This window comes from Propithecus coquereli, unplaced genomic scaffold, assembly GCF_000956105.1.
Source record: "Propithecus coquereli isolate 6110/MARCELLA unplaced genomic scaffold, Pcoq_1.0 Scaffold81, whole genome shotgun sequence".
In the NCBI taxonomy this organism is placed as follows: domain Eukaryota; kingdom Metazoa; phylum Chordata; class Mammalia; order Primates; family Indriidae; genus Propithecus; species Propithecus coquereli.
The window spans coordinates 5,423,142-5,447,181 of record NW_012154285.1 but is presented as its reverse complement, the minus strand read 5'-3'; the positions used below and the strand labels follow the sequence as shown (position 1 = coordinate 5,447,181).

Below are 24,040 nucleotides of genomic sequence, written 5' to 3'. Positions count from 1 at the left end.
CCGCAGTCACGGTGCCTTCTGGAGGTTCACACAGCCAGTGGGGGCTGTTTTAACTAGGTCCTGCCATTTCCTGCCTTCCAGGTGATTCGGAGACCGGCCTGGGGTCTGAAGGTCCCGCCCTCCCGCCTACGGGCTGGGGATCAGTGGCCATGTGGGCATTTAGCCTGTGAGTCGGTCAGCATGGAGCTGGTCACCAGGGGCATGCCAGCCTCTCTGTCCTCCCTGGGGACTTGGGGGGTGGTATCGCTCTGGAGTCTTCCTGCCCCTTTCTGCTGGAGGACCCACAGCTGAGCAGGCAGGAGGCTGAGGGGTCCGATGTGGACCTTTCTCCCCTTTTGAACCCGTGCCTGGTAGTTGTGGCCCCTGCACACATCCCCGGATGGCAGGAGCTCTGCCAGCACCGCGTGGGCCCACACTCCTGCCTCTGAGTTCCTCCCCAGAGAGAGAGGCCGGCTTTTTCCCAGCTCTGAGCGTGGACTCCTGGCTGGCACCAAACTGTAGTTTAAATCCAGGGCAGGGCTCGTGGCCCAGGAATCTGCACCTTTAACCATGTCCCACCCTGACTGGTGTTCCCTGGACCAAATACAAACTGAGAAGCCTGGGAGGGGGCTTGAGGGTCCCGGGAGCCACAGGCCTGACGCCAGAGGACCTGGGGCTCTGCTGCAGCTGCCCGTGGCCGCGGTGGGAGGAACTGGCCTCCACCGGCTGCACCTGCGCTCGCTGCCTTCCCGGCCTGCACCGGCCGCCCGGGGCAGGCCCGGGCCTGCGGGGAGACGCTTCCCAGAGCTCACCGCGTGCTCTTCCCTGGCCACGCTCGGCCTGCTGATGTCGGGCGGGGAGGCCGGACTCCACACGCAGCTCACTGCAGCCTCCAGGGGCAGCGGCCTTGGGCAGGTCACCAGCAATCCCTGGCGCTGGGAGGGGCCCTTGAGGTAAGTGCCACAGTAAAGTTTTCCACTTCCCGCTGGGGCCTCCCCGCCCTCGGGTGGCAGGAGGGGCCCTGGCTGCACCTCCCCTCTTGGTGCACAAAGGCCAGGCTTCTGCTGTCTAGACGGCTCCCAGGCCTGTGCAGGCGGGGCAGACCTGCCCCAGGCGTACCTGGGCCACACCTGGGCTGCCACCAGCCAGGGCTGGGGCGTGGGGTTTTCCTAGACTGCTGAGGAAGGTCGCTGGCAGCACAGCACCTGTCGCTTACCTCACAGACCGCACGTACCCGCAGGGCGGGGAGTAAGCCAGAAGCCCACAGCTGGCCTCCTGAGCAGCCACTGAAAGAAAACGCTGACTCAAAAACAGCAGAGGCCTGTGCAGTGCTGGGGGTGCAAGATGGCGCAGCCGCTGTGGAAAACAGTCTCGCGGTTCGAAAATAGTGTTACTGTATGATCTGGCATTCCGCTCAGGGTCTACACCCAAAAGAATCGAAAATGGGGACTCAGCCCAAATGTCCACTGACCAGTGAACACAGTGACACACGCGTATCGTTACAGTGGGAGAGCGTTCAGCCTTGAACAGGAAAGTCTGACCGTGCTACTCATGGATGAACTTTGAGGACATTATTCTAAATTCTAAATGAGAGAAGCTAATCACAAAAGGACAAATACTGTCCGGTTCCACTTAGGTGCACCTAGTGTCGTTGCATTCAGAGAGACAGAAAGTAGACGAGAGGTTGCCGGGGCAGGAGGAGGGAGTGAATGCATGTTTAAAGGGGACAGAGTTTCTATTTGGAATATTTGGCAAGTTCTGGAAATGATGATAATGGTTGCACAACACTGTGAATATACTTAATGCCACTGCACTGTACTAAAAATAGTTAAAATGAGGCTGGGCTCAGTGGCTCACGCCTGTAATCCCAGCACTTTGGGAGACTGAGGCAGGAGGATTGCTGAGCCCAGCCAGGCCCCATCTCTACAAAATTTTAAAAAATTCTTAAAAACGCTAAAATTTGTTATATATATTTTATCACAATAAAAAAGACAACAGTGAAGAGATGGGCTGTAAGCCTGCATCTAGATCACCCTGGTAACATCTCAATTCACATCAAATACAATATATATTTGTAACATGTATGTGTTAGAAAAACTACAGTTAAAAAAAATTCAAAGGTATAAAATTAAAAATAGATCTACTTCCAAATCTCTGTGGAATCCCATTGTCCCTCCCCAAAATAAGTTTCTGGTTCTACCTTTAGAAAAATAGTTCAGTACTTTTGCCTAATTATGCAAAGCGACTCGAGGTCCTTCTGAGCACAGAAACGTTCTGTGCCAGGGGCGTCGGTGCGCCCTTCGTTCGTGTCCATGCTGTGGGTGACACAATTTCTGTTGCCCTTTGGCTGGTGGACACTTGCTCCTGTCTCGTCCATAATTTTTACAGTCCGCGCTGTCATGAACATATTTTGGCCTGACATTCCAAGCGCATGCAAAGGTCAAGTTCCTTGTGAAATTCCTGGCTCTCAGCGTGCGCCCTGAAGTTTGTCACAGACGCTGTCGGGTTACCCTCCGGCAGTAGCAGGTGGGGGTGGGTGCTTATTTTCCTCATTCTCCCCGGCGGCATCGACTGTTTTCGGTCTCGTTTTTTTTTTTTTTGCCAGTCTCAGGCGTGGCAGATGCACCATTGTCTTGATTTGCTTTAGCTGCTGCTACTTGAGTGCTCATCTGGGCCCGTCATCACGTCTCAGCCTCACCTGCTGAGGTTGGGGAGGTGGGGTTAGCCCCATTTCGCAGATGAGCAAACTGAGTCTCAGATGGACATGTTAGCTGTTTCTGTCTGTCCAGAGCCTCTTGCCTGGAGCTTTAGGACGGTCTTAACCGTGATCTCGCCACAATTTTATAGCCTGTTCCTGAGAAAACAGCCACCTTAGGTGCACCTCGCTGTCTGTTGCTGGGGATTTAGAGGCTGCAGTCTGGCAAGAGCAGCGCCATCACGACGCAGCTCTTGCCGGCCACTTAAATCTTCCAGTGTCTGTCTCTTTATAAACAACCCTCTGGTGACCTCCTTTGTGTTCACAGCTTTTTCCTTCTTTGGGTAAATTCCTAGCAGGGACTTTCAGAGTGCGAGTGTTAGGATCGTTTTTGGAACTTTGCAGGGGGCTGGCTGGATCATCCTCTCTGTGCAGCGAGTCTGTAAGCCCAGGCCAGCCCTGCAGCCTCCCCTCTCCCCTGGGGGTGGCCGCCCCGTCCCCAGGGAGCCCATCTATGGGCTTCAGGTTAGGGGAGAAGCAGGAGCCCTCCAGTCTCTGGCTGGAGTTGGAGCGTGTGGTTGGCTCGAGGCCTCCCCCTGAGCTTTCTTGGAGCCCTGGAGTCAGCCCTTGTCTGACTCTGGGTTTGGGGGTTTCCTGGACGAGGTCAGACCCCACTGCGTGCAGGCTGAGGGAGTCCGTGCCTGATGCGGGTGTGTGTTGGGGATGGGTATGGCAGCTTGTGTCACCCGAGTCCCCCCTCCTTTGGTGCCGCCTCAGAGTCACTCACCCTCCCCACAAGGAGGGCTGAGCCTCTGGGAGCGCAGGCTTCTCCCTGCTGCGGGGGTGGTGGATGGCCTGTAACGCTGTGTGGCCATGGGCAGCTTCCTTAGCCTCTCTGTGCCTCCATGAGAGTTGGGTCCTCTCTCCCTGTCATCAGACAAGGGCTTCGTGGCAGAGATGTCAGCACTCAGTGTCCTGGAGTGGGGAGTGTGGATGGGTAGCAGCCCTTGATGGCTAAACCGTGGTCTTTGGGGTCAGTGTCCCTGAGAACAGGGGCCTTGCCCTCTGCCCCGTGGCTGGGCCCCCTTTGGCGCCAGATCAGCAGATTTGCCCTGAGCCTCTCGGGGCTGGTCCTGGAAATTCTTACTTGACTCTTGGATCACCCTCCACCGATGACTGCAGTCACCAGCCCCTCACCCACGGGCCCACCTCCCTCGTTGGTCCCCACGGGGCGACGGGTTTGGGCCAGGAATTGAGTGGGAATCGTGGCGAGCAGAGGTCTGTCCTGAGAGGCCCAGATGGAAGCCCCGGCCCTGAGGGCCCCAAACAAGCCAGCCAGCACCCTGCAGGCTGCTCCCGCGCCCCGCCAGTGTTTGATGGGACGGGACAGAGGTGACCCTACACACAGCCCCCATCTGGAGCGTTGTCCAGAATGTCGGGTGTAGACACAAGCCAAGCTTCTGTCATCCTAGGGGAGGTGAAGGGTCTGTGGAGATCCTAAGCAGATCCGGGAGAGCGGCCTCTGCTCAGAATAATTCTGCCCATGGGCCAGGGCCAAGAGCCTGCCCAGGGGCTGACAAGTATCTCTTTTATTCTTTTAAGAAAAATGTGAAATTGGTGAAATATAGCATACCTATACAAGTGTATGGAAACATAGGTAGTGTTTAAGGAACGACAGGTATAACACGTGTACACACCACACAGGTCACGAAATAGGACAGTTTCATCACCCCAGGAGCGCCCTGTGTGCTCAGACCCCATCCCCTACTTCTTCCATCCCCCAACCCCTGCCAAAGACATCCAGGATTCTGAATTTAATTTCATTTAATTTTTTAAAGATGGGGTCTTGCTCTATCACCCAGGCCAGAGTGCAGTGGTGTGATCATAGCTCACTGCAGCCTCAAACTCCTGGGCTCAAGTGATCCTTCTGCCTCAGCCTCCCAAGTAGCTGGAACCACAGTGTGCCTAATTTTAAAATTTTTTGTGGGGATGGGATCTTGCTATGTTGTCCAGGCTGGTCTTGAACTCTTGGCCTCAAGTGATCCTTCCACCTTGGCCTTACAAAGTGCTGGGATTATTGGTGTGAGCCCCTGCACTCGATCTCATTCTTTTTATAGTATCTTTTGATTAACAGTGGGTCTTAATTTTAATGTAGTTGAATATTTTTCTTTATGGTTGTGTTTTCTAATTCTTAAGAAATCCTTCCTTATCTCAAGGTCAAAATGTATGCTACGTGTGAGGTAGGGATCCAATTTTATTGATTTTTTAAAAATGTATTTTTAAACATGAATAACAACCAATTATTTAAAAAATGATTGCTTTTCCCACTGACTGAATTATAATGTCAGCTGGGCTGTAAGTCGGGCATTTGTAGAAGTGCACTGTGTTTCTGAAAACTCCCGTCCGTACTGTTGGTCAGTATAAGGCACTGCCTTATTACTGTAGCTTTATAATAACTATTGCTATTTGCAACGGCAAGACCCCTGACCTTACTCTTGGCAGTGTCATCCTGCCTTTCTTCTAGTTCCCTCCCCAGAGGCAACCAAAATTTATTTTTCCAAAAGTAATCTGAAATCACATAAGTTTATATACCACCCTTCTTTTTGTATTTGTACAGTTCATCAGCAGAGTTTATTTAAAAAGTCAAGTCTCAGTTTTCAGTGAAATCTGTTTTTTAACAAGTTGATTGATAAATATCAAAGAAATTTAAACGTTACACTTTGTACTTTTTAAATCCCAAATCAAGGTATTTTGATTTACAAGGTAGTTTGCAAACTTACAAAATACATTTTATAGTTTCTACTAATTTTGCTGGAAAAATAACCAACTTAAACTTTGCCAACACTCACTAGCTGACTACTGGACATGTTTTTGTCTCTTCTTGCCACATGGACTCACGTTAGAAGTAAGATTGCTTTTGAAAACAGGAACATCTGAGGCATACTAATGTCACCGTTTCAGAAACGGAGCAACAGAAATAACGTATTTAGTATATTTTTATAATATTGTTGATTATATTTGGGATGGAATCTATAATTTTATCCTTTCTATTATGTCATTTTAGGTTTCTTTCCTTTTTTCCTTTGGTTGGTTGGTTGGTTTTGCCCGTGTTTCTGTCCCTTAGTGGTTATCCTAGGAATGGCACCCCCGTCCACACCTGGAGTTAATCAAGGTCTTTACTGTCCTCTTGGAGGAGAGACGCCCTCAGATCCCTTAAACTCTGTTTATACCTGTCCCCATCCGGAGTTTCCCTTAGTGGGTCTACTGATGAAGAATTCTTAGTTTTTGTCTGAAGATATCTTTATTTCACCCTGATTCCTTGAATACTATATATTTTCCCCGGGTTGCCATCCGTTTCTTTCAGCACATGAAGCTGTCACCCCCCAGTTTTCAGGCATCCACCGTTCACGTCGCGAAGCCAGTGTTAGTCTGTCACTCCTTTGAAGGTGATGCCTATTTTTTTTCTTCCTGTTTAAGATTTTCTTTGGTTTTTGCAGTTCACTATACTATGTCTTGGCTTGGATTTCTTTTTATTTATCCTGTTTGGGACTTACTAGGATCCTTGCATCTGTGGATTGTTGTCTTTTTTCAGTTCTGAAAATTCTCAGCCATCTCTTCAAATAGTACCTCTCACACTCTCTTCTGAAGTTGCAGTGGAATGTATTAATATATTTCATTTCACTTTATCACTTTCTCAGCCTGTCTTCCAGGTATCCTAACCTTTTTTCCGTATTTCCCAGCTTTTTCTTTCTGTTGCATTTTAGTTAGTCTCCTCTCATCTACAGTTTCATTCATTCATTATTTTGCTATGTCAACTCTGAGGCCACGTCCGTCCATCAAGCTTTACTTTGGTGATTGTACTTTTCTCACACTTTCCTGTTTTTCATGACCTTGGCAGTTTTGAGGAGTGCTGGTCAGGGTTTCATCTTTTGGGATTTGTCAGGTGTTTTCCAGATGATTAGACTAAGGTGATGAGCTTGGGGAGAAAGACCACAGAGGTAAAATGCACTTTCAACACAGATCAAGATGACATCAGCCGGCTGAGGTCATGTTTGTTAACCTTCGGGCGCCTGGGCAGGTGGTGTCTGTCAGGTCTCTCCCTGTCCGCTGCGTGTGCTCTCAGGAGGGAAGTCACTAAGTGCAGCCCTTGGGGAGGGGGAGCGTCACTCGCCACGAGGGCAGAGCATCTACAGAAATGGCTTGGAGTTTGGTACAGATTTCTAGTTACTCCCATTTATTTCTTTATTTATAATCAATATGGACTCGTAGATATTTATTTTTATACTTCGGATTATAACCCAATACTACTTTATTTTGATGCTCAAATTGTTCCAGCTTTGGCTGTTCGTAGCTTCTTCAGTTGGTTCCTGTGTCCCCTGGACAGTAACCCCAGCTTGCTCTGTTTCCGTAGCTGTTCAGAGCACGTCCTCACTTTCTGGCACTGCGGTGTTCTCCAGGCACGTGCTGTGTATTTTCTGCCCCTGCCCTGAAATCAGCCATTTCTCCAAGAAGCCCTGATTCCTCTTATTGGAGATGGTGTCAGAAACCTAAAACCAGAAGCTAAGTGTGACTGTCGCCCTCTCAGGTGACAGTGCAGGGAAATATGTGTGCACATCACTGTCAGTGTTTCTGTGCGGAACCCTGTCAATAGGAAGCTGACGTGAATTCATCCTGGTGTCTCCAACTCCAGGTCATTACCACGTGGATTGTTCTCGCCTCCTCCCCTTGCTTCCTCTGTAACGCCCACTCCCACACCTGGCTGCCGCCGCCTGCCGTCCATATCCCAGCAGTTATTCTTAGCAACTGTCGTTGCTATAATGGAAACCGTGAACTTCCTCCTGTTTTTGACACAAATGGCAGACTGTCGTACAGACTGCTGTGCAGACACGTATACTGGCACCATTCTTGTTGCTCCACACGCGTCTTCCCTTGTCCTTTTTGAGGCTGGACAATATTCCATGGTCCGAATGTTCTCTAGTTTATTCAACGTCTTGCTTATTGATGAGCATCCAGGTTATTGCCAATATTTTGTTACACAGCGCAGCAGGGATTATACTTGTTTTGTGAGCATGTGGGAGGATTTCATGAAAGTGAAGTGCTTGGTCAGAGAGCGTGGACAATTCACAATGCGATAGTGTTAAACTGCCCTCTGGAGACGGGGCCACCCATCTCCTCGCCCTCGGTGGACCCGTACCTGTTTCCCAATGCCGCCTGCAAAGGAGAGATCACGATCAACCTTTCTCACTGCAAATGAGATGTGAAGGAAATTCGCTTGGTTATATTCAACACAAATATATACTTTGACTTTAGAGAGGAGTATTCTATTCAGAAATCTTACATTTTTATGTAGTCAATTTGTCACTCCTTTTCCAGGATTTTGTCATGCTTAGAAAGGCCTTTCATCTTCTGTTTTATTCCAGCACTTCTGTAATAAACTTAAAGTCTGACATGCAAACAGGCATGACCACCTGTATACATACCACCCAAGCATCCTGGGTAGGCAGAGCCCTGCCCACCCTTCCTCATCTCACCCTCTCCCTCAAGGAACTAACCGCTTTCCAATCCAGGGTTTCTCATCCCTGTTGTTTGCAAATTCTTGTTACTGATCTGTTACTAGTCCACGTTTGTTCCCGTTCTGGTGCACGCACCTTCTCAGCAGCCTGGCTTGCCCCTGGGCCACATTGAGACTGCTGTATGGCGGCGCTGTGTGTATTTAAAACATAACATGCAGGTGTTCTGTGTTGCTGCACTTGGCTTCACCGTTCAGGTGAAGAGATTTATCTAGGCTGAAGCCTGTGGTTGTAGTTTATTTTCATAGCTGTTGAGTATGATTTGGATATACCTCAATGTACTTACCCATTTTCCTGCTGCTGTTACTGGTAAATTAGTTGTTTGACTTTTCTCCCATAAACACTCTGGCGTGGCTCTTCCTGCACGTGCGAGTGTCTAGGTGATCTGGGAGTGGACCGGAAGGACGGGTGGTGTGGAGAGCATCTCCTCGTTCCAAGCGCTTGCTTCGTTCCACATCCTTGGCATCAGAAGACCCATTTTTTGGTCAATTGACAGGCATGAAATGACATCTTGTGATTTCAATTTGCAAGCAAGGGCTGAGCATCTTTTCACATTTATAAACTATTCAAGTTTTCTCCTGTTTATATCATTTAACTGCTTTTCTTTTGGGAGTGTATAGTTTCATTTTTCAAATCTTTTGAACCGTTTGCAATTTATTGGGTGTAAGGGATATAAGCTCTGTTTTTTCAAGATGACCACCCATGTAAGAAGCCAACTTTCACTTGCTAAGGTGAAACACCACCCTTCAAATAATGCATTTAGTTACTGCAGCTTTATGGGGGTTTTGGTATTTAATGTCTAATTATCAAATCGGGGTAATTGGGATATCCATCATCTCAAACATTTGTCTTTTGTGTTGGGAACGTTACAATTCTAATTATTTGGAAACATACAATAAATTAACTGTGATGTCCCTATTGTACTATCAAATACTATAACATATGTCTTCTAACGGTATGCTCGTACCCGTGATTACTACAGCTTTGTGTGTAGTTAAGACCTTGGTGCGCTCCATCACTTTGTCCCCCTCGTGTTACTAGAATCAACCTGCCTGATTAAAACCACTGTTGGCATTTCCATGTAAAGAATTATAGATCATTCAGGTTAAGATAGCAGTTCTCCCTGAATTATTAACTTTCCTATCTAAGAACAAGATGTTTCCATTGATGTGATATGACCCTTGGTTGCTATTTTTCATTCAGAAGGCATTTTTTTCTTCTCTGATTCCACTGACTCATGTCTCCAGAAGTGTTATGTAGTGGGCAATAGTGGACTTTGAGTATAATTCTGAAGTGTTTCAACACTTTTGGTTTACTTTTAAGTTTGTTCTAATAAATGGGAATTTAGTTATACTTTTTTTAAGAATAGACGTTAAATTTTATCAAGTTTTACTACATCAATAGAGTCGATAGGACTCATAGTGTTTTTATTAGACTTACAGAATCATTCACTTATTCTTGCATCCTGATAATTTAAGTAATAAAAGAACCATCTTATGGAATTCAAAAAACAGAGAAAAGCCCAACTGCGAACCATCTCTGGAAAATAAGCACTGAGTGTCCATCAAGGGGATGAATGCCAGTAGCTGTTTCAGTACATTTCAACTCTCTCTTCTACATCTGTCAGCAACAGGGAATGCAGAATTTTACATTTTGCATCTGAACACTCTTAGAAGCATCTCTCCATTGCTACAGTCTCCAAAATTTTTCAGGCTGGCGACAACTCTGGGTGGCGTCTCAGCTTTCTTGGTTGTGTTGACTAGTGAGGCCTTGTGTTTGTTTCTCTGAAGGCCCCACTGGTGATGAACACTTAGCTTTCCCATCCTTGAAGGGCAAGGAGGCAGGACTCTTACAGATCACATTTCCCACAGGCGGCCCTTCTACCAGTCTGTTCCCCTGTGCACAAAGTCATGTCCAAAACGTTTCCACCCCCTGTACCCACGTGAGCCTCTCTGCTCAGACTGAGCGTTCCCTGCAGAGGTGCAGGCACAAGGCTGGAGGCCCTTGGTGCCCACCACCCACCCTGCACCCTCCCACAGAACAGTCACCACCGCACCGAGAATTTATCGTAGAATAGATTTATTTACCTGAAACCATGTCTGTGCAACACTTATTGTTACCAGCACAGAAAGAAACAAACTGATCTCTATTTACAGTCTAAAGTCAAACATGCTTTGATAAATTGACATTTAGCATTTTATTAAGATAAATGCATCACAATATTTGTATTGCACCAACATCTGTCTACTGCTTCTGCTTTCATTAAATAAGTTACATTTAATACAGTGCGAAATAGCTGTCTGCACACTAAAAAAATAACCAAAGTTATGAACTGGAGGCCTACATTTAACCATTCAACACTTGTAGTGTTTTTAATGAATTTATAAATAAGCAAACTGTACAGGGCCAATTAAAAAGTAGCATGTTTCAATGTCACTGTAGAGAAATTGGCTACTTACAACTGAAGGCATGCATTACAATTGAATATTGTACATTTACATAAGCTGTGATGTTTTGCACAGAGAAATGTGGTGACTTGGCCGATGGCTTCTAAGTTCATGGATAAGGTTTTAGAACCTTATTCTTGCAGCAAAGAAACCAAACTTCTCTGGAGAGGCTTTCTGATTCCTTAAGCTAAATTGTACATTTATAATATTTTGATTTAAAAGCTAAAAACCCCATTGGTAATACACATTTCCTCCACATAACACACAATGAGTTGGGAACTTTTTTCTACTTTTCTTTTCCCCCCAACATCAATCATGCAGAGGGTTGGTAGATGTGTTGCTAAAAACGCACATGCACACACCGAATACCCTTACATTTCTGCAAAATGGTTTAGGAAGTGGTTACTCCAGTATTGCTGAAAAGGAAAGAGAGAGGAAATCAGCTTCATGAAATACAGGAGGAAATGTTAGATTAACTATTTAAGATGAAGATCAATAGTGACAGTTGAAAAAGAATATTCAGCTTGATTTCAAGACCAGCATTTCCGATTGACTGTCCCTGAGGTGCCGCCCACACGGGGTTGCATCTAGAAGCACTGACTCTGTGACACAGACCCCTCGCGACATCTGGCTCCACAGCAAAGGCTTTGGAGGAAAACCCCATGAGGCACTTAACATCATTGCAGGCGCTTAGAGCAGAGAGACAAGCAGGACAATGTCTTGGTTAGCGGTGCGGAGGGTGAGGCTGACAGAGGAGTGAGCAGCAGGGCAGTGGCGCAGCCCTCCCAGCCCACAGCTGGCCTCTGGGCCAAGGCCCCGCTCCACCCAGTCCTGGTGGCTCGTCACCACTCCCCTCGGTCAAGAAGGCCGAGGACCACCTTTCTCAGTAACTGTAGAGAGGTTGTTTGAACAGAACTCGGTGGTTACAGTCAAGGGCAGCCACTGACTTAGCTCACGGGCACTGCAGACCGTGGGCTCTGCCTCTAGGCTGTGGCTAGGTGGCTGGCAGACACTGAGCTAGCACTGCGGTCTCAGTATTCCTGAGGTCTGCGCACCTCACTCACTGGGCTGAAGCCCCAGCCAGAGGGTGACGTGGCAGCTGTTGTGAGGGAGGCTGGCCAGCGGCCCTGCTTGCCTGGGAGCTCACTGAGTTCTCAGGACAGCTCCCTCCAGAATGGACCACTTGCGTTTTACAGAGCCGCTGCAGTGGTGTCCCAATTAGGGGATGTGTGAGAATGGCAGGTCTCCTGGGAAAAGGGCAAAGCTTAAAGAGGCAGGGAAGGCACGGGGTAGCAAAAAGAGACACAGATAACTCTTAAGCCACCTGCCCATCAGGTAAGAACTTGAAGCTGAGTCTCAGGCAAGAGCTGCTTGACAAACAGGTGCAGGGTGGGGCTGAAGCCGACCCTGCCTTCTCCATTTACTATGTCCCCTCCTGAGGGTGCCGGGTGAGGGCAGGGCTGAGCACCTGGCCCTCACTGCAGCGTGGAGGACTGAGGCCAGGGATGTGCCCAAGATCACGGCGCTAGACTTGGTCTTTGTGGGTTGACTTAGCCAAGGAGTAGATGCTGAAATGTTTTTGACCAGGAAAGCCCATGTGGCCCTGCTAAAGCCAGCAGTGGGCCTAACCTGCTCTCGGCTCTTTGGGCAAAAGGAAGCAGGTGCCCAAATGGTCTCTCTGGGCTGGAAGGGGCTGAAGCTGAGAAACCACAAGGCAACAGCCAGCCCAGGGCCATTTGGGGTCAGGTGTGTCTCCTCCTGCAGCCCGCACCATTCAACTTTCTTTGTAAGGCTGCTAAGTCAAGGAATTGAGTCAGGAAAAGCTATTTGGTTAGTTTTGTTTCCACTGAACAGTGTCCCACCCAACAAGCTCAGACAGCCTACTTCAGTGTGCAGCTCAGACACACTCCTTGCGTTTGAGCCACTCAACCCATTTTTCATACTCTATGATGCCAACACTGGCGAAACCCAACCCTGCCCTAACCTTCTCTGCTGGGCAACCCGGCCTTCCTTCCCGAAAGCCCCAATTCCCCAAAAGCAGCTGGAGGCAGCATGGTGAGCCTGACCAGGATTGTGCTTTTAGAGTCAGTTTCTATGCTCTTCTTCCATCCCCTTAAACTTGGACCTCTGAACTTGACAGGACCTTGTCCTGTTTGACACCCTTAACTTCTCCCCAAACTCCAAGCATCTGCATCGTACCTCCTGGCTGCGCCAGTACCCAGAGCCCGAGCAGCTGCTCGAGCACAGTCAGGGCCTGTGGGAAGGGCTGGTGCTGCTGCACAGGCCTCCTCACCTGGCCGGCAGTTTTGGGCTGAGCGGAGCCATGCCCTAGTAACTGTGCTTTGGCATGCCATGGAGAGCTAAGTCTTAGCCATTGAGGACATGACCTAGAAGGGGGTGGGGTGGCCTATTTAAAATGAACCCACTGATGCTCAAATTCACTAGTTCAGGTAGTTACTAGCTTTCCCTAGATGTTTTGCTTTTTCATGAACAAAGCAAAGTTCTGGGATGATTCCTTGCAGCTAACAAAGATCAAAAGCGCCTCCCCTGTTTTTATGAATCCTTCTTTCAGCACTAGAGGCAGCACAGCTCTGGCCAAAAGACAATGAGGCTCTTACCCTCAGGCCTTTTTTCTGGCTCAGCCCACCCTGACATCTTGCCACTGTCAAGCAGGGCGTGGAACTCTATGGGAGTCACACTTCAGCTAGCTAATGCCACGCAGTCTCTGGGAGCCCACATGGGCACCTGTACTGCTCATGGGAGTCAGGGAACACAGGAGTGTCTGACACAAAGAGGCTTATTCATTAGTGACATAGTTATCACATTTGGTGGCAGTCACCTTTAGGCTAAAGCATCCAAATCCCAGGGAAGAAATACTCACGTTAGTTGATGGATGTTGGAAGGCATTGGAGGAAAACACCACAGTTAGGACTGTTAATGACTTATATACTGTTGGTAAGACTGATCTCGAACATGCGCAAAGATGGTGGTGGTTAGTGCCACATTCAAATAAAAATAGTTCTATACAATATGTTCATTTGGTCATGTGCTATTTACAGATTTTACAAAACACACGCGCACACACACACGCACTTGCCCTTATGTTCTCTACACCAGGCTAGAACAGGCCAGCACAAACTTGCATAAAATGTATACCACAGATGACAATTAGTGCCTATACATTAAAAAACATAATTCCTACAACTACCTAATGCAGCAGAACAGGATCATTCTTCCCCTCAAGCATAGTAAAACTGAAGTTCTAAGCTAAGAACTTAAGAGTTAAAAACAAGACCGTTATTTTTCTCTGTCCATTTAAAATGTTTTATTTTTCTTTTTATACTAGATTTTGAAGTGCCACTGAAATAGGCAATGTTGGCGCAAAACAATGTCTGTTACAATAAAATACATTAGACATTTAAATAAATAACCTTAAAAACTATGTGAAGGGACATAAACCCAGTCGATTGAATCTGGAACAATGTTTTCTGCACAAGCGAGAACAGGCATACCTCTTGTTAAAACGACCGATGTAAACAGGACCATCAAAATCCTATAGAAGAAGCCGAGCAGGGCTGGGGGTGTGGTGGGGTGGGGTGGGGTGAACGGAGGGCTGAGGGGGGTGGTGAGGGAAGTAGCAAACCAAAAAATACTGACTGAGGTAGCAGGACTCTGCTCAGTGCAGAAAAATTGGCTTAATGAATAAAAATTAGACTGTGATATCAAATTAAATCCAGATCATCATGCAAAAGACACAATACATGCTATTTAGTTTTAGAAAAAACCACGCACATTCATTTCCTAAAATCTGCTGCCAATTGATTTGCTGACAATGTCTGCTGGCTCAACTATTTTTTTATACAAAGATGAGTATTAAACAGAACACTGTACATGCTTTTTCATCTACAAAAAAATATTTGCATAAAATAGTGTTAGTTCTCTGTACATGTCAATGGACACTTTAATTATGTGTATAAAAAAGGAAAATCTTGCCCCACTGGAGTCAGAAAAAGCAAAACAAAATCTAGAGTATGAAACCTCCGTCACCAGCCAGTATGTTCATGTGAAAATTCAGCAGAAATAGACAGTTGCTTTAAACAATAAAAAATTAATTGATTAAGTTAAACATCTTCTTTGCGGGGAACTGTCAGTCAAGACCAGAACATATCACTAAAGTTAGTGTCTGTGCTATAGACCCAGACCACCAGGGGCATTATGAGCAGCACAAACGGCCAGGAAATCCCATCGGTGCATGCGGAGAGCGAGCAGGATTTGGTGGCAGGACGCACACACTCTTTACCGGGTTCCAGGTAGTTGCGGGCCACAAACTTGAGCGTCTCATCCATGAGAATCACAGGCAAGGAGATTTTCAGCACCATCAGCCACTGGGTCACATTCAGCGGTGTGATCTGGAAGATGAGCTGAAACACAAAGAAGCCTTGTCATGCTTCTTTGGAGACTTGCCAGAAGGGAGGCAGCTGGTCCCCAGCCCTGGTCCCACGATCACTTACTGGCAAGGGTTCCACGTAGAGGATCAGGAAGTGGAGTGACATGGACAGGCAGATGGAGCCCACGAGCCAGATATTCTCCCAAGGGGGCATCCTCAGCAAGGACTGGTTTTCAGACAAGCTGCAGAATGAGGAAAGTACGTGAACTCACCCAAAAGGCAAAGGCAGTTAGAGACCATGCTGGACTCTATTTCAGTAAGGCAGCCGCTAACCTGGCATCCTCCACTGACCTAATTCTGAAAGTTTCTACAGTGGCAAAGTTAAGGAAAAGAATGTTCGGATGTAGGACAAACTGCCAATTTTACATCTAGGCTCAGCACAGCAGATCCCATCCCAGCAGGTTCAAAGCTGTTTCCGATTGCCCTGGACACTTAGGCTATTTAGAAATTTCCATTTTTGTCACTTAATTGGATGATACCATTTGTCTCAGTATTAAGTGGGTACTAGCACACAGGGTACCGAAGTTCCTATTTTCGGCCTCTACTGTTTCTTTTAAGGAAGAGCTGTTAAGAAACGTGGCTAAGCGCTGCCACTACTTCCTGAAGGTGACAACATCTTAAGCTTCTAAAACCGGTGTTGCTTGTTCTTTCTGTTTGAAAGGGAGGAGCTTTCCTGTGATCCTCAATCAACCATGACACACACGCAATCCCCCAGGGCCCTGGTGGTCAGAATTCTCGCCTCAGCCTGTCAGGAAGACTCACTCACCTGTTGAGGGCGTTACACATCTCTATGGTTACTAGAACAGAGAGCGCCATGGTCATTGGGTAGGGAGACTCAAAGACTTCACAATCTACTCCTTCAAAGTCTGGATTGTCCTCTTTACACTGTAGGAAATGACTCTGCAACAAAAATCCAATCAAATTCTTATCAGCCCAGGCACCAATTCCACACTAAGCCCAGAACACAGACCAGCCCAAGTGCAGAGCAGGTGAGGGTTTACCCCATTTCCCAGAGAAGCCTGGTCCTTCAGAATCACTGTAGATGCAACTGCTTATTATTTGAACCTTAAGATTATTTGACAGACACTTCACGTCTAAGGTACAGAAAGAAAGGTGGCTACATACCAGCTGGTAGAAGGACACTCTTGGACCGCCATCAGCGGCAATGAACCACCACGCAGCAGCACCCACAGTAGCAGCGCCGACATAACCTGGGAACAAACATGACGACACTGATGCACTTGGGACAGTGCCCCATGGCACATACTGCTGGTGATGCCTGTGGGCCAATCCTCAGGAGGACAAAGACCTTGATGTCAATGGTAATTGGAGCCTGAGGAGCTCCTACCAACTGCCCGTGCCCAGCAACCCAAGCAGCTAGGACAGGGACATTTCTGGTATAGAACTAGCCAACCTTTCCTCCAGAATGAGCAAGACCCTACTGAACCCTGTGCACTGCTGACTAGTGAGAGAATGCTGTAAGACTGCAGGCACATGTGTCCTCCACATAAGGCTAAACTGTCTGGGACCAGATCACACCATGACTTTTAGGCAAACTGATGCCATCTAGTAGTATATATTTGTTCCACGAAAGGCCCAGCAGAATCTTTCTGTGGAAACGCCATGAGAGCAGTTAGTGCACAACACTGAGCGACAAGGCATGGCCCAAAGCATATTCTGGGACTAATCCCTTCTCTCTACTAGTTTGGACTTGAGGAAGTTTATTAAAGCAGCAAGGTGTGGTAGAGAACACAGAATTCAGAATAAGAGAATGTCCCCACACAGTAGCATCTGTCAAAAATTATAAGTGCTTGGGAGGCTGAGGCGGGTGGATCACTCAAGGTCAGGAGTTCGAGACCACCCTGAGCAAGAGCGAGACCCCATCTCTACTAAAAAGATAGAAAGAAATGATCTACAACTAAAAATATATAGAAAAAATTAGCCGGGCATGGTGGCGCATGCCTGTAGTCCCAGCTACTCGGGAGGCTGAGGCAGGAGGATCACTTGAGCCCAGGAATTTGAGGTTGCTGTGAGCTAGTCAGCCACGGCACTCTAGCCAGGCAACACAGTGGACTCTGTCTCAAAAAAAAAAAAAAAAAAAAATTACAAGTGCATATACCCGCTAACCCAAGAACTACAATGGAGCCTTAGGCAGCTAGATATGTAGTGATACAGAATTGTCTTTACTTCTTCCTGTTGGTTAGATAAGGGTCAGCACGCAGGTGAGCGCAGCACGCCACACCACCTCTGGAAGGGTACAGGGTGTAAAAGAAACCGTCAACACTGGAGCAAAGTGACTAGGGAGAGCCTTTCCACTCCATACCATTACCATTCGTGCTTAATTAAACTGTGTGAACATATTACTAACACAACACACCCTCCTACGGGGTCCTGGAAAAATGATTTCCTATCTGGACCTCACTTTCCTAATGTACAAAATGGGGAAGAAGTGGCACCCAGCTCAGGAGGATGAGGTCAGAGATGATTGAGGTACAGCAGGGCCCTGTGCACGCACCAGCCGCAGTGCCCTTCTCTTATGGCAACGGAGACTTAGTTTTTTATCTTGGTGATAATCATCTATTCAGTCCCACCTGTGAGCTTTCCGAAGGCAGGACCCAGCCTGAGGCACCCCTGTATCCCTTTGCACAAGGGGCTATAGCTGAGAACCTTGACATTTGATTGCACATTCACAACAGCCCAAGAAGGGCAAGACGCTAAACCAGCAACACAACCGTGAAGAGATTTTAGTCAATTTGGTGTACAGTTCATTGAGCTGCAAGAAGACAACCTCTACTTTGCTACCCTAATATGGGGATAAAAGAAAAATAAGCTTTTAAGGGATGAATTTACAAAATTTTGGCCCACAGTTTGTTTAAAAATCAGTAATATAAAAAACTGTACTCACAGCCAATAGCCAGGTAACGGAAAAACAGCCACCCACTGATCAGCGGTTCTTTTGGGTTCCGAGGTGGCTTACTCATGATGTCCAGATCAGGAGGGTTGAACCCCAGTGCAGTGGCAGGCAGGCCATCTGTCACCAGATTGACCCAGAGCAGCTGGACAGGAATTAAAGCCTCAGGAAATCCAAGGGCTGCTGTCAGGAAAATACTGTTTCCACCCAGGGAAAGAAGATAAAGACCCCAAATGATTTTTGGCCGCTACTTAAATAGCATTACCACCTTCCCACCATGAAATCAATGACTTGAAATAACTTTTGGTGATCATAAAACATTTACACCCAGTTCTGAATTAAAGTTAACTTTTAGAAGGCCAAGAATTTTATGTGACTTTATCTGGTTAATTTAAACTCATTTCTCCATGAAAGAGGATTCTCTGCACATTGGGGCTGCCGCAGACAACCCTCCTTGGGGTCCAAGTACCATTTACCTTCATGAGGAATTCCTGTGTCTTGTCCACCCCACCCTCCCAAGCTGTTGCAGTACGGAGAGAGCAAACTGGGAAAACTGGCCACCACCGCCCGCAGTTTCAGACAGGAACATAAGCGATGCTGTCAGAGACCCACCAGACAACTTCCCCCACATTAGACGAGATGAGGTAGCGGATGAACTGCTTCATGTTGTTGTATATCGCCCGCCCCTCCTCGACAGCAGCCACGATGGTGGAGAAGTTGTCATCTGCCAGGACCATCTCGGAGGCAGTTTTAGCCACTGCAGTGCCAGAGCCCATAGCAATGCCAATCTCGGCTTTCTTCAGAGCAGGAGCATCATTCACACCGTCGCCGGTCTGAAAAGGAAAGCGAAGGTTGGTTTGGACAACTCCACATAACACTCACACTCCTGAGCAAAGGCTCACTGAATGGGAAGCAGAAGGAAAGCAAATAGGACTGCAGGACTCTTGGTGAAGCGTTACAGTAGAATTTGTTTTATAATTTGGTGTCATAAAACACATTTTACCTAGGAAATGCAAAACTGCCAAATGATCTTACCGAAAAGACTTCAGAGGGAAGTGGAACACGCGGAACTTCAAATTTATCTGAATTTTGTTTATATTTTACCAAAATCAAAAATACAACTTAGATAGCAGTTAGAGTGAAGTACTTGTATCCAACATGGATAAATCTCAAGTAGAAAAAGGTACAGACTGCTAAAATATGTAACCTATGAAGTTCAAAAATATGAAAAAATAGTAAATATTGCCTACAGATAAAAACATACATGGGAATAATACATTTGTAACACTTTGACTAAATTCCAACTTCAGGATGGTGGTTACCTCTGGGAGACAGGGAAGAGGGAGGAGGAGGAGAAAGGGAGGAGAGAACACCTGTAATATCTTTAAAACAAAATTTTACAGATAGAAAAAGCAAAACACAATGTTAACATATCTGGGTGAAGAAAATCAGACAAGGGGAGTAATACGGACAATGCTTCATAAACATCTAGCTCTTAAAGAACACATCACCAGAACATGTAACTTAAAGAAGGATTATCCAAACACTGGTGATAGACCACTGACAGATTACATCCTGAACCAACTTTTAGAAAACTTAAGATACAAACATGTCTACTTTCACCAAGACAAAGACTAGATATCACCAAAAAGCTCCTCTGTGACTGACTTAGAAGGCCCTTCTAGGTCTGAAACCAGTCTAGGATCTTCTCTACAAGTTGTATACAGCATGCCAACTACTGATAAACACAATTCTAGACAAATAGCCCAGATCATCACAAAAGAAGTTCCAAATTGGGAAGGAGCTACTAAAAATTCAATGGTCAAAATTAGAATCCGTTGTGTTTGTATCGTCTGAATCACCTGGGTATGTCCAAACATACTCACCATAGCTGTAATCTCATCAAAAGACTGAAGAAATTCTACGATTTTAGACTTGTGGGAAGGTTCAACTCGAGCAAAACAGCGGGCATTCAAGCAGGCATCTCTCTGGGCTGAGGGGTTGAGTTCATCAAACTCCCGACCTGTAAAAGCCTTTGACGTCACGTCCTCATCCTGCCCGAAGATGCCGATACGGCGGCAGATGGCCACGGCAGTGCCCTTGTTGTCCCCCGTGATCATGATGACACGGATGCCTGCCTGGCGGCACAGCTTCACAGAAGAGGCCACCTCAATCCTTGGGGGGTCCAGCATGCCCACACAGCCGACAAACGTCAGATTGGTCTAAAGTAAGAGGATCGCTTTAAGTTAAAGCAGAAAATTGTTTTTTCCTCTAGTTTGAAAAATGGTCAGTCATATATTATAAGGAAAGGTTTCTTGTAATTTTCTTATTAGGGAAAGAAAGTCATTACACCTTTGTTACCAAATCATTCTTTGACTCTCAAAACAATAACATTCTGAAACAGGGAAAAACACACTGAGGAGTTAAGCACATCACGACACTGGCCACCTCAGTGGCTCACAGTACCAAGGCTTATTCCTTCTGTTCAAAGCTTTAGGATGAAAGAATTTTACTCTAGGTAGCAAAGTGGAAGGAATCTCCAATTTAGACACTTTAACCTTCAATAACTAATGAATAGTCTAAAAATATTCCTAGTTTTTAGAAAATCTTAATTTACATGAGTTGAAAAATGGGTTTTACAAGCTTACTTAAACTCATCTTGATTATTCTACTTTGAAAGTAAGAAACTTCTATTAAATTGTTAACTACATATGTTTGAAGCAGCAACCTAATTTTAAGAGTGACGCATTTGGCCTGCAGAAAAACAAATAACCACACCTCTTTCTTGGCAAAAGCAAGAACATTTGACCTTTCTATTGGAAGAAGTACTGTTTCAACACAATGAAACACGCAGGGTGTGGATGAAGAAACTTTTCACTTGCTAACCTCATATTTAATAAAGTTGGCAGAGTCCTCAAGGTGCATCTCTTCTCTTCTCAGCGGGTTGTCGTGAGTGGCCAGGGCCAGGCATCGTAGTGTGTCGCTGCCGCTACCCCACTCCCGAATGACAGACATGATCTTCTGTTTGACTCCTGGGGTCAGAGGGACCTTGGTACTTCCAACTCGAACATGGGTGCACCTGTCAATGACACCTTCAGGAGCACCCTGGAATGGTACAAATTTAGATAAATTTTATTCATCGGCTCACAAGGACCCTAGTAAGAACATCTCAGTTTGCTGTACTTGCCTTCACAAACATCTTGCTCATTGATGTCCTGCTTGGTTTGTTTGGTGTACAGTAAACCGACATTGATTTTCTATCACGTGAAAACTCTAGAGTAAATTCCTTTTTCATCAGCTGTTTTATGACCTATAAAGAAAATGTGGCATATTACTGGGTGACAACTTCTACACGTCTTTCACTTTTTCGACAAATATTCACTGAGCACCTGTTACGTGATAGACACTGGAAATTACAGCAATAAACAAAACAAGTTTTGCCCTCACGAAACCTGTCCTCTAGTTTCTCAAAGAGTAGGATGCAGAAGTTAAAATAAAAGTGCTGTGGAGAAGAGGATGAGGCAGGGACATTTGGGTACGTACAGATTGCGTTGTTTAATATAAAGTGGTCAGAAGGCTGCACCACTTGAGTAAAATCCTGAAAGATGTGTCAATGTGGCCCATTAGGCAGAGACAGAAGGGCAGCCTGGCACGCGTCCTGGCATGCTGAAGAAGTGTCAGCGTGCCTGCAACGTTGTTTGTAAGAGAAAAAGGTGAGACAGGTAGAGCTGAGGGAGGTGGAGGCAGGTTGTAGGATCTCAAGTCATTGTGGGGCATTTGGCTTTTTTAACAAGTGAAATGAGAAGACAGTGGAGGGTTTCAGGCTCTGTTGTGTTAACAGGCAGAAGGGAGACAAGCAACACTATTTATGTGACGATGCAACTTGGACGAGGGTGGTGGCACTGTAGGAGAGGTCAGTCCAAAGCAGTCCTGTCCATCATAACTCTGCAACGATGGCAATGCTCTGTGGCCACCATTCATGTAGCGATCATACATGGCCACTGAGCACTTGAAATGAATGTCACCGGGGCACTTAAAGAATGGTTTTTAAGTATTCTAAATAGCTTTCGGTAGCTGGTGGCTACTGTATTAGACTTTTAGCACCTTGATCGTACGGTATTTAAAGTTTGAGACCAGAAATCATGGGAGTAACTGCAGACAAAAACAGCTGAGGGCAAGGCCTGGGGCCTCCATGTCCCAGAGCCAGTGGAAGATCCAGCCAAGGAGACCTTGAAGGAGTAGAGGTCAGGGAGGGAAAACAAGCATGGGGTTGTGGATGCCAACTGAAGGGGTGTTTCACAGAGGAGTGAGCAACACCACCATCCAATAGGTCAGGTCAGACGAGGAGTGAGAATTAACCTATAGCTTTTGACTCTGTTACCTACAAATAGAGATACTCCTTTCCTTTGCCATTTTTATATTTTTCTTGCCTATTGTACAGGATAGGACCGCCAGTACAATACTGAGTAGAAACGCTGGGTGGGAATGATCAGTAAGTACAACAGTGCAGGCTGTGTGTAGACAGTGTTAGCTTGAAGACATGCCCTTCTATTCCTAGTCTGATGTGGCAGAGATGGAATTTTATCATAGTCCTTTTCTGTACCTACTGAGATGATCTTATGGGTTTCCACCTTTATCTGGTTAATGTGGTGAATTACTTACATTGATTTACTCACTCAAACACACACTTAATTGTCAAAGTCCCAAAGAATCTTGACATCCAACCTAGGAAACTGCAGTACGCTGAGCTGCTTGACTGGGCTTGACATACTGAGGCCACCCTGTCAGCCACGGAGCTGCCTCAGGCGCAGAGGAGCAGGGGTCTCAGTGCTGTGCTGAGTTGTGCAGCATCCGAATCAAACGTCCTTACATGTCTCTAATCAAGTGTTTGTACCAAAGGAACATGTACTGCATAATGTGGACCTACATGGGCAAGATGTCCTTTGGGGAGAGAACAGTGCCTTTCTTCCAGCCCTAGGCTGGCCGAGTGGTTGTCCTATCCACATGGGCCACAGGACTAAAACGCTGGTCCCTGCTCCCTCTCAATGACGATAGGTTCTTGCTCTGAGGTGGGGAGGGGAGGCCATGAGTTTGGGACTCTCAGTGAATGAGCATCATGGCACTTCTGATCCCCTTGCCTCATCTGGCAGACGAGAAGATGGATTTCTCCGTGCTAGTCACCAGTTAATGCACCACTTTTGAGCCCCACGATGCTACTTGTTTCCCTTCACTGAGCAGGTAGGTACAGCTACAGGTTTAAAATCCAGCAAATCTAACCCTCAGACTGTGAAGCTGAGATTTCAGGTTGCCTCTGAGATACTAAGTTACACCCACTAACAGAGATGACAGACAATGTGGCTTCACCTCCTTGCTTGCTGTCTATCAGGGAGTGAACAGTCTAAAACTGAGGCAAGGGCCTATTCCATGGAAGCCACAGGAGCAGCCCGAGGCCTTCATGGCTTTGAGACTGCTATTTGTGAATCCCAGAATCTATATTTCAGCTGAGACATCACCAATTCTGGTGTGAGTTTTGTTTTCTCAGGACATTATAAAGGCAAAATGGTGTAAAGAAAAAGGGTGTGGCCGGGCACAGTGGCTCATGCCTATAATAACACTCTGGGAGGCCGAGATGGGAAGACTGCTTCAGCTAAGGAGTTCGAGACCAGTCTGAGCAAGAGCGAGACCCCACCTCTACTAAAAATAGAAAAATTAGCTGGGCACTGTGGTACACAACTATAGTCCCAGCTCCTCAGGAGGCTAAGGCAGAAGGATCACTTGAGCCCAGGAGTTTGAGGCTGCAGTGAGCTATCATGATGCTGCTGCACTCTACCCAGGATGACAGAGTCAAACTGTCTTAAAAAAAGAAAAAAGGAAAGAAAGGGTGTGGAGTGGGAGTGTAGTCTACCACACACAAATCAAGGAAGGCTTGGTGTCCCTTCCTGCAAATCAGACAGGATGATCTTAAAGTTCTTTTCACAGCCTGACATGTTG

General features: G+C 46.6%; 1 protein-coding gene across 1 annotated transcript in view; it reads right to left on the bottom strand.

Annotated features, from left to right (window-relative positions):
* Window positions 1-10,306: 10,306 nt before the first annotated feature.
* Window positions 10,307-24,040, bottom strand: part of ATP2A2 (ATPase, Ca++ transporting, cardiac muscle, slow twitch 2) — a 66,834-nt gene continuing 53,100 nt past the window's right edge. The window contains exons 12-20 of the mRNA XM_012663446.1: window positions 21,237-21,359; window positions 20,936-21,154; window positions 19,936-20,271; window positions 18,662-18,882; window positions 18,044-18,246; window positions 16,264-16,349; window positions 15,905-16,038; window positions 15,203-15,320; window positions 10,307-15,112 (exon numbers count right to left, since the gene is read on the bottom strand). Of these exons, the coding sequence (XP_012518900.1) occupies window positions 14,843-15,112; window positions 15,203-15,320; window positions 15,905-16,038; window positions 16,264-16,349; window positions 18,044-18,246; window positions 18,662-18,882; window positions 19,936-20,271; window positions 20,936-21,154; window positions 21,237-21,359 (1,710 nt within the window). The 3' untranslated portion in view covers window positions 10,307-14,842. The remainder of the gene's footprint in view (window positions 15,113-15,202; window positions 15,321-15,904; window positions 16,039-16,263; window positions 16,350-18,043; window positions 18,247-18,661; window positions 18,883-19,935; window positions 20,272-20,935; window positions 21,155-21,236; window positions 21,360-24,040) is intronic.